General features: G+C 61.9%; 1 protein-coding gene across 2 annotated transcripts; it reads left to right on the top strand.

The window, feature by feature from the left end:
* Positions 1 to 661: 661 nt before the first annotated feature.
* On the top strand, positions 662 to 4,636 carry LOC125625583 (interferon-inducible GTPase 5). Of its 2 annotated transcripts, none has more exons than XM_048827845.2 (2): positions 662 to 835; positions 1,606 to 4,636. In XM_048827845.2, the coding sequence occupies exons 1-2, from the start codon at positions 831 to 833 to the stop codon at positions 2,840 to 2,842; spliced, it is 1,242 nt and encodes a 413-aa protein (XP_048683802.2). In that variant the 5' UTR covers positions 662 to 830; the 3' UTR covers positions 2,843 to 4,636. The 2 variants fall into 2 exon arrangements, with proteins under 2 accessions (XP_048683802.2, XP_048683803.2); XM_048827846.2 differs by having other exon boundaries at positions 1,602 to 4,636.
* Positions 4,637 to 9,851: the final 5,215 nt, after the last annotated feature.

Raw genomic sequence — 9,851 nt, 5'->3', positions numbered from 1 at the left:
CTCCAGGAACCCCCCCTCCCCAGCCAGGGACCCCCACTCTTTAGACAGGGACCCCCCAGGGAACCCCCCCTTCCCAGCCAGGGACCTCTTTAGCCAGGGAACCCCCCCTCCCCAGCCAGGGACCCCCCTCTAGCCAGGAAACCCCCCCCTCCCCAGCCAGGGACCCCTCCAGAAAACCCCCCCTCCCCAGCCAGGGACCCCCACTCTTTAGACAGGGACCCCCCCCAGGGAACCCCCCCTTCCCAGCCAGGGACCTCTTTAGCCAGGGAACCCCCCTTCCCCACCCAGGGACCCCCCCTCTAGCCAGGGACCCCCCAGGCAACCCCCCCTCCCCAGCCAGGGACTGGGTCTGTCACGTGCTCCCGGCCCCCCCCCCCCGATAACCATGGTAACCAGGGAGGCCTGGGATTGGGAGAGAGTAGCCCCCCCCAGCCCTGCCGGCGCCCCCCACTCCCGCCCCGCAGCCCTGCCCCCCCGCCAACAGTATCCCTGGGGGGAGAGCCCAGGGCTGGGCTGGCGGGTGGCCGCGGGGCGGGAGTGGGGGGCGCCGGGGGGGCCGCGGGGCGGGGCTGCGGGGCGGGAGTGGGGGGCGCCGGCGGGGCGGGGCCGCGGGGCGGGAGTGAGGGGCGCGGGGGGGGGGGCCGCGGGGCGGGGGGGGGGGCGGGGGGGGAGCCCTGGTGCGGGGCCAGGCTGGCTGCTGTCGGCTCTTAGCCCAGCGCCGGGCTCCTCCCCCGGCCGCCGGCCCGGTGCTTTCGGTTTCCGTTTCCCCCCCTCCGCCCCCGGGACCGCCCCGAAACCAGCCCGGCAGCTCCCCGGGAGCCTCCGGAGAAATGCTGTGAGCGGGGAGCCCGGACTCCTGGGTTCTCTCCCCGGCTCCGGGAGGGGAGTGGGGTTTAGCGGTTAGAGCAAAGGGCGGGGGGGCTGGGAGCCCGGACTCCTGGGTTCTCTCCCCGGCTGGGGGAGGGGAGTGGGGTTTAGCGGTTAGAGCAAAGGGCGGGGGGGCTGGGAGCCCGGACTCCTGGGTTCTCTCCCCGGCTGGGGGAGGGGAGTGGGGTTTAGCGGTTAGAGCAAAGGGCGGGGGGGCTGGGAGCCCGGACTCCTGGGTTCTCTCCCCGGCTGGGGGAGGGGAGTGGGGTTTAGCGGTTAGAGCAAAGGGCGGGGGGGCTGGGAGCCCGGACTCCTGGGTTCTCTCCCCGGCTGGGGGAGGGGAGTGGGGTTTAGCGGTTAGAGCAAAGGGCGGGGGGGCTGGGAGCCCGGACTCCTGGGTTCTCTCCCCGGCTCCGGGAGGGGAGTGGGGTTTAGCGGTTAGAGCAAAGGGCGGGGGGGCTGGGAGCCCGGACTCCTGGGTTCTCTCCCCGGCTCCGGGAGGGGAGTGGGGTTTAGCGGTTAGAGCAAAGGGCGGGGGGGCTGGGAGCCCGGACTCCTGGGTTCTCTCCCCGGCTCCGGGAGGGGAGTGGGGTTTAGCGGTTAGAGCAAAGGGCGGGGGGGGGGGCTGGGAGCCCGGACTCCTGGGTTCTCTCCCCAGCTCCGGGAGGGGAGTGGGGTCTTGTGGCAACCCGGGCTGTGGGCCAAAGAAACCTCAATCCTGCCTCTTTTCCAAGCCAGCTCCTCCACCATGCAGAGCCTGGAGCTGCAGGAGCAGGACCTGACCGAGATGGGCTCCCTGATCCAGTCCCGCCTGGTTCTGGAGGTCTCCACCCAGGTCCAAACCCTGCTGGATTCACTGGACTCGGCCACCCTGGACATCGCCGTGACGGGCGAATCCGGCGCTGGCAAATCCACCTTGGTCAATGCCCTCCGTGGCCTGAGTGACTCAGACCCCCGCGCCGCCCCCACCGGCGTCGTGGAGACCACCGCCGAGCCCACGCCCTACCCCCACCCTGGCCTCCCCAGCGTCCGGCTCTGGGACCTCCCCGGCATTGGCACCCCCAGCTTCCGGGCCGAGCGGTACCTGGAGCAGGTGGGCTTGATGCGCTACGATTTCTTCCTCCTCGTGGCTTCGGAGCGGTTCCGAGAGAGCCACGCCCAGCTGGCCCGGGCCCTGGCCGCCGCGGGCAGGCGCTTCTACTTCCTGCGCACCAAGGTGGATCAGGACCTGCGGGCGTCCCGCCGGCGCCGGCCGGCCCGCTTCCAGGAGGGCCAGGTGCTGGGCGAGATCCGCGCGGACTGCGCCCGCCAGCTGGAGAAGGACGGTGCGGCCGCCCCGCGGGTTTTCCTGCTCTCCGCCTTCCAGCTGCATCGCTTCGACTTCCCGCGGCTGCAGGCCACGCTGGCGGAGGAGCTGGCCGGGCACAAGCGCCACGCGCTGCTCCTGGCCCTGCCGGCCCTGACGGCCGAGGCCGTGGGGCGCCGGAAGGAGGCTCTGCGGCGCCACGTCTGGAAGAAGGCCCTGCTGGCGTCCCTGGTCTCGGCGCTGCCGGGGCTCCCGCTGCAGCTCAACGTGCCCATGCTGGTGGAGACGCTGGGCTCCTACCGCCGCAGCTTCGGCCTGGATGAGGAGTCCCTGGGGGGGCTGGCCCGGGTGGGCGCCGGCTCCCTCCAGCGGCTGCGGGCCCAGGTGCGCTCGGCGCTGGGCCGGGAGCTCTCGCCGGCGGCCGTGTGGGACGTGCTGAGCCAGGCCGCGCTCTGTGGGCAGGCGGCCGCCCGCCTGGCCCGCGCCCGCCTGCCGCTGCTGGAGAACCTGGTGGCCGGCGGCATCTCCTTTGTGGCCGCCTACTACCTGCTGCACAGTGCCCTGGAGGGCTTCGCCGGTGACGCCCAGCGGGTGCTGGAGGCCGCCTACGGGACAGGGGAGGAGGGGGAGCCTTGTGACCCCCCTGATCCCGGGTTCCTCTATGACTGAGGGACGGGCCCTGCTGGGTGAGGGGGGCTGCTGGAGGCTTAGTGCCCCCCCCAGCATCTGTGCCCTGCCCCCCCCCATCCTCACACCAGCTGCATGGGGGGGCCGGGGCTGGGAGGACCCCCGGTGGGGCCAGATAGCGCCAGGACCCCACAGCTCCCTGGAGAGCGAGGTGCATTGTGGGTAGCCTGGGAGGCATGTGCCACCATGGTTGGACCTCAGCAGAGCATTGAGGGAGGAGGTGGCCAGTGGGGGGGTGGGGTGGCCTGTGGGGCAGGATGATGGCTGGTGTGGGGACGGCCTCCTGCGCTGACGGGACGGGCACCGTCTGCTCCCCGTGGAGACGTGGGGGCCGTGCCTCCTTCCACCCGCGTCGTGGGCTTGTGCAAACCAAGGCCCGGTCTATGCAACAAATGTAGGTCAATGTAGCCAGGTTGCTGGGGGGCGGGAAGAACCCGCTTCCCCGAGCGCTGGGGCTAGGCCGACATAACCCTGGTGTAGACACCGCTAGGCTGATGGAAGGAACCTTCCGTTGACGCAGCTACTTGGGGAGGTGGCGTTCCTGTGGCGATGGCCAACCCCTTCCATTGCTGTCGGGTGTGACTACGGTGCAGGGTTAGGCCGGCATAGCCACGGCGTCCCAGCAACAGCGCTAACGCCCCGTAGGGTAGCCATGGCCCAGGGCGTAGGAGATGGCAGGAGGCAGAGGTGGGGGCGGAGCTGGTCGGGACTTTCCCAGTAGAGCAGCCTTTCGTCGGAAAACGGGCTCTTGTCGGAATCGGGACCGTGCGTGGGAACCTGACACAATTGTTCGTTGGGGGAAAAAATCAGGGAAAAAATCCCATTTTGATACGAGCGTTTGGATGTCTGGGTTCAACATTCTGGGTGGTTGTTTTCAATTTTTAACCATTTGTAGATGGTCAAAATTGGAAGGAAACGTTTTGGTTTTATCAGATTTATTATATTGGATTTTTTTCCTTTTTGTTGTTTGTTTCTGATTTTAAAAAAAATCAACATTGGAAAGATTTTGATTTTAGTGGGTTTTATTTCATTGGATTTGTTTAACTTTTCAAAAGTCAATATTGGAAGGAAACATTTCAGTTGTGTTGGATATTTTTGATTTTTTTAATTTAAAAAAAATCAGTATCAGAGGGAAACATTTTATTAGACTTTACTTGGTTGCATTTTTTATTTTATTATATTAACGTTTACATTTTGTAAAAGTCAAAAACAGAAGGAAACATTTTGAGTTTATTTTATTGGATTTTATCAGATTTTATTGTATTCAAATTGATTATATTGGATATCATTTGATCAGGTTTTTAAAATGTCATTGAACGGGAATGTTCCAATCAGCCCCAGACCGAAATAGTTTCCCCCAACAATTTAGTTTCATGGGGAAATTGTCAAATTTATTTCTGGTTTTCATCCTGATTCAGAACAAAACCAAATTTCAAAATATCCAAATTTCTCAGGGAGCAGAAATTCTGACTTTGGACCAGTTTCGTAGAGGAGCCAATCTTGGCCACAGGGTTTGGCTCGAGAGACGCTGGAGGGAGACGATACGCAAAGGCTGCGTCCCTCTCGCTGGGCTGAGAATTAGGCTTCTCTTTCAGTATCCAGGGTGTGGCTTGAATTGCGACCTCAAATCCAGATGTCAGAGCCCAAATTCAGAGCCATGATACAGGTAACCTCTGGATCTCTCACTTGTTACATTAACTGGACAGTGGTAACGAAATAGCCCCTTACTTTTGTAAAGCAAAGGATGTTTATTAAATAAAACCTCTGTTTTTCTCAGATGTTTATTGACGCGACTCTGAAGCTCTAACCTCCGTCGGGTAACAAGGACACCGGAGTTACAGCAGCTCACGCTGCACCGTTCTGGGCTGGGCTCGGGGAGCTCTTAGGGTCTCTCCCAGCCCTGCGTTTCCATGGATCGAGTCACATCCTGTCTGGGGTAGACTCCATAGGGTTATGGAAACCACAGAAACGTGGGGCCGGAAGGGACCTCGAGAGGTCCCCGCGTCCAGCCCCCGACGCAGAGGCAGGCCCGAGTCAACCTAAACCAGCCCTGACGGGGGTTTGTCCAACGTGGTCTTCAAACCCTCCAGTGATGGTGTGACGAAGTGGGACTGTTCTTAATGTTTCCTCTGAATAGTGTGGGGGTGCCTCAGTTTCCCCTAGGCAGTTCTTAAGTATCTAGGGGGTGGGGTAAGGGTGTATGATCATTGCAGAGCCCTAGAGGGCAGGTGTGTGCAGGGGTCTGGACACAGAGAATGGCCGACACCCTGTTTCCTGGCAACTGATGGCCTGGGCCCTTCCCCCCCTGCAAGGTGAGAGCTGAAGGGTTGGAGAACAAAGGAATCAGGTGACCACCTGGCCCGGGAAAGGGACAAAGCCCAGAGGAGGAGGGGCTGGAGGGGGTTTTCAGTTTGGGGCTGGCTGGGACATGGAGTGAAGTGCAGACGTGGTTGTCTGGCTCACTGCCCCCCAAAATGGACCCAGCTGAGGGGTCCCGTTCTCTGCACCTGCAAGCTCTGTTTTAGACCATGTTCCTGTCGTCTAATAAACCTTCTGTTTTACTGGCTGGCTGAGAGTCACGTCTGACTGCGAAGTTGGGGTGCAGGACCCTCTGGCTTCCCCAGGAGCCCCGCCTGAGCGGACTCGCTGTGGGAAGCGCACGGAGGGGCAGAGGATGCTGAATGCTCCGAGGTCAGACCCAGGAAGGTGGAAGCTGTGTGAGCTGCGTGTCCTGAAGACAGGCTGCTCACAGAAAGGCGACTGCCCCAGAGTCCTGACTGGCTTCATGGGGAGCAGTTCCAGAGCATCGCCCAGGGACTCCGTGACAACTGGTGGCAGCGGTGGGATGTACTGCACCCCGTGGATGGTGCTTCCTGCAGTAAGTGACTGGGGAGCAGTAACACGAAGGGGGATTGCCGAGGACCAGGCCTGCTGAAGGCTCAGAGAGGAGCGGTTTCGGGGGGCGGTTAACCCCTGGGAGTGTGTGACCAGCGAGAAGGACTGTGCAGTAACAGGGTTCCCCTGGGGATTGCAGCGAGCAGTCCAAGGGGCGGAGGAGTCTGCAGCTCGACCCTGGCAAAGAGGTGGTGACCTCGAGAAGGGCTGACACACTAGGGGTTCTCCCTGGAAACCGTGGGGAGCTGAGAACACACGGGCCTGTGAGTCCACAACAACTTGGGAGGAGCGGAGTGATGGCCTGTCACCGTCTCCTTAAGAAGGACATTGTAACCCTGTGCAAAAAGAGAGGGTTGAGCATTGGAAAGTTCACCAAAGCAGAGTTAATCGTGCAGCTGGAGGAGGATGACCGCTCTAAGGAACAGATTCCTGACCCCAACTGGGGCTATAGCAGGATCTGGGAGCAGCTGAAGCGGGAGCCAGGCATCGCCAAGACTCCTGTCCCCGACCAGACGGGGGTCTTCACGATCGGGTTCCCCATTGGGGGATCAAGACGGACGGGATTGGAGCTGAGTCTGAGAGAGCAAGAGGACTGTGGGAGACAGCGAGAGCCCGAGAAAGAGCTGCAGAAGCAGCAGCAGCATGAACTGGCGGTGGGGGAGCGGAGAGGCCTAGGGGACCTCCCAGGGGTGAGTGGGGATAGATCCCGGGGGGCCAGTTCCGCAGGGAACCTCGAGACTAAGTTGCTGCCCCTGGTTAAGGGGGGTGGGGTGTGGATGCCACCTCACTGCCTTTGAGCAGGCTGGCGATTTGAACCAAGGGGACCCTGCGGAAAAGCCCCGGTGTCTAGCTCCCTTGCTGGGTCCCAAGGCCACAGACTCCGTCAGCCAGATGGTTGGGGATGTGGACAGGCTCCCACTCCTGACCCCAACCTATATGTCTGTGTGGAGTTTCCTGGGGCCAGGCCCCCCGGACCTCCAGTGGGAGCAGAAGGTGATGGTCAATGGGGAGACATTCTTGGGGTGGCCAAAGGGCATGGGCTGCATAAACCTTCCCACATGCGGCCTGCGAGTGCTATCGACCACCCCTGACCTAAGGCAGGGCGTGAAACTGGAAGGGCCTGGTGTAACTCCTACCAAGGAATGGGAGAGATGCTGGGGCATCCATGGGAACGTTGGTGGCTTCGAACTTCCCCAGGTCACCGGCTAAAGTGACCCCGCTCAGTTCGATCTCGAAGGGGGGAGAGATGTGACGAAGTGGGACTGTTCTTAATGTTTCCTCTGAATAGTGTGGGGGTGCCTCAGTTTCCCCTAGGCAGTTCTTAAGTATCTAGGGGGTGGGGTAAGGGTGTATGATCATTGCAGAGCCCTAGAGGGCAGGTGTGTGCAGGGGTCTGGACACAGAGAATGGCCGACACCCTGTTTCCTGGCAACTGATGGCCTGGGCCCTTCCCCCCCTGCAAGGTGAGAGCTGAAGGGTTGGAGAACAAAGGAATCAGGTGACCACCTGGCCCGGGAAAGGGACAAAGCCCAGAGGAGGAGGGGCTGGAGGGGGTTTTCAGTTTGGGGCTGGCTGGGACATGGAGTGAAGTGCAGACGTGGTTGTCTGGCTCACTGCCCCCCAAAATGGACCCAGCTGAGGGGTCCCGTTCTCTGCACCTGCAAGCTCTGTTTTAGACCATGTTCCTGTCGTCTAATAAACCTTCTGTTTTACTGGCTGGCTGAGAGTCACGTCTGACTGCGAAGTTGGGGTGCAGGACCCTCTGGCTTCCCCAGGAGCCCCGCCTGAGCGGACTCGCTGTGGGAAGCGCACGGAGGGGCAGAGGATGCTGAATGCTCCGAGGTCAGACCCAGGAAGGTGGAAGCTGTGTGAGCTGCGTGTCCTGAAGACAGGCTGCTCACAGAAAGGCGACTGCCCCAGAGTCCTGACTGGCTTCATGGGGAGCAGTTCCAGAGCATCGCCCAGGGACTCCGTGACAGATGGGACCCACAGCCACCCTTGGGAGCTGATTCCAGAGCTGCCCTGCCCTGGGAGTTAGAGAGATTTTCCCAACATCCAACCTCCATCTCCCTGGCTGCGGGTTAAACCTGTTGCTTCTTGTCCTGCCTTCAGTGCACATGGAGAATAATTGATCCCCTGCCTCTTTATACCGACCCTTAACATATTTGCAGCCTGGTCTCAGGTCCCCCCTCGGCCTTCTTCTCTCCAGACTGACCATGCCCTGGTTTTAACCTTTCCTCAAACCTTTGAACATTTCTCTTGCCCTCCTCGGGAGTCTCTCCAGTTTGTCCCCATCTCTCCTAAAGCACGGTGCCCAGAACTGGAGTCGCAGGGATAACGACTCAATGACCCAGGAGATCCAGTCCTACGTCCTATGATCAGTGTCAACCAGAAGTTTTGGGCTTGGTGAAGGAAGAATGAGGTGGGATTTTCCGACCTGTGCTATGCTGGATGGTCCCGTGTAGCCGTATCCAGTGGTTCCGCGTGGAAAGCGAATGGCCTCCCCTGACGTCTCCTGCTCCATCCGAGAGGGAGGGTGATACATGGAGAAGGTTCAGAGAAGAGCCACGAGAATGACTCAAGGGTTAGAAATAAACCTGCCTGCGAGTGAGAGACTTGAGGGGCGCCGTCCGTTTAGCTCAACGCAGGGAAGGTGAAGGGGCGACTTGATCCCGGTCTGTCAGTGTCTGCTTGGGGAACAAAGATTTAGTAACGGGCTCTTCCGATGGCTGGGAGCTGCAGCTCGACCAGTGCAGACTGGATTTCAGTCCGGACTGGATGTTTTCCTAGAAGCGCGGGCGGGCGGTATCATAGGCCAGGGCAGGCTAAGCCTCCCCTTACCCATGCTGTAGCCCTGCCCACGCTCCCCTTCTCCCCTGAAGGTGGCGGGGGCTCAGCTCTGCCGGCGACTTGGAGCTTGGCTCTTGGCTGTCTGGTGGCTTGGGCCGGCCGGTGGCCAGGGTGGAGGGTCGGGGTGGTTTGGCTGGGGCTCCTCTGGCTGCGGTGGGTGGGGGTGGGGCTCGGGGCTCTAGCAGGTGGGGGGGGAGGGCAGAAGGGGCAGGGCCAGGGGACTGGCCTCCCTGAAGGGAGGGTTCACGCGCCACCCATGCCTAGAAGATCTGCTCTGGGAATGACTGTGGGGCAGGTCTCTGGCCTGTGCTATCAGCCGAGATGAACACAGTGGCCGGTTGAGTTACCCCCCGGAGCGTAGCTCTCCCAAGCCCGGGTGCGTCCCTCTGGAAAGGAGCGAGTCAGCAGTCGGTCTAGGGTTGCCAACACCCGGTCAAAAAGGGACCCTGGCAGCTCCTGGCAGCGCTGCTGACCGGGCTGGTATGTCCCTGTGGCCCTTAGGTGCAGGGGCGGCCATGGGGGCTCCATGCACTGCCCCTGTCCTGAGCGCCAGCTCTGCAGCTTCCATTGGCGGGGAACCGCTGCCAATGGGAGCTGCCAGGGCAGCACTTCTAGGCGAGGGCAGCGCGCAGACCCACCTGGCCGCGCCTCTGCCTAGGAGCCAGAGGACATGTTGCTGCTTCCGGGAGTCACCTGAGGTAAGCGCCACCTGGAGCCTGCACCCTGAACCCCCTCCCGCACCCCAACCCCTTGCCCCAGCCTGGTGCCCCCACCTGCACCCCAAATCCCTCATACAGAGCCCGCACCAACAGTCAGAGCCTTCACTCCTTTCTGCACCCCAACCCCCTGCCCCAGCGTGGGGCCCCCTCCTGCCCTCCGAACCGCTCGGCTCCAGCACCGTTCCTGCACCCCAAATCCCTCATCCCCAGCCCCACACCAGAGCCCACACCCCCAGTCAGAGCCGTCACTCCCTCCTGCACCCCAACCCCTGCCCCAGCCCTGACCCCCCTCCCACACCATGAATACCTCATTTCTGGCCCCACCCCGGAACATGCACCCCCAGCCCAGAGCCCGTACCTCCTCCCACACACCCCACCCCCCTGCCTCAGCCCAGAGCCCCCTCCCACACTCAGAACCCCCCGGCCCCACCCCAGAGCTTGCACCCCCAGCTGGAGCCCTCAGCCCCCTGCATCCCCACCCCCTGCCCCGTGAAAATGAGCTCGTGAGCAAGGGAGGGAGGGAGGAA

Source organism: Caretta caretta, chromosome 24, assembly GCF_965140235.1.
Source record: "Caretta caretta isolate rCarCar2 chromosome 24, rCarCar1.hap1, whole genome shotgun sequence".
NCBI lineage: Eukaryota > Metazoa > Chordata > Testudines > Cheloniidae > Caretta > Caretta caretta.
The sequence above is the reverse complement of the archived record's forward strand: the minus strand, read 5'-3'. Positions and strand labels throughout refer to the sequence as shown.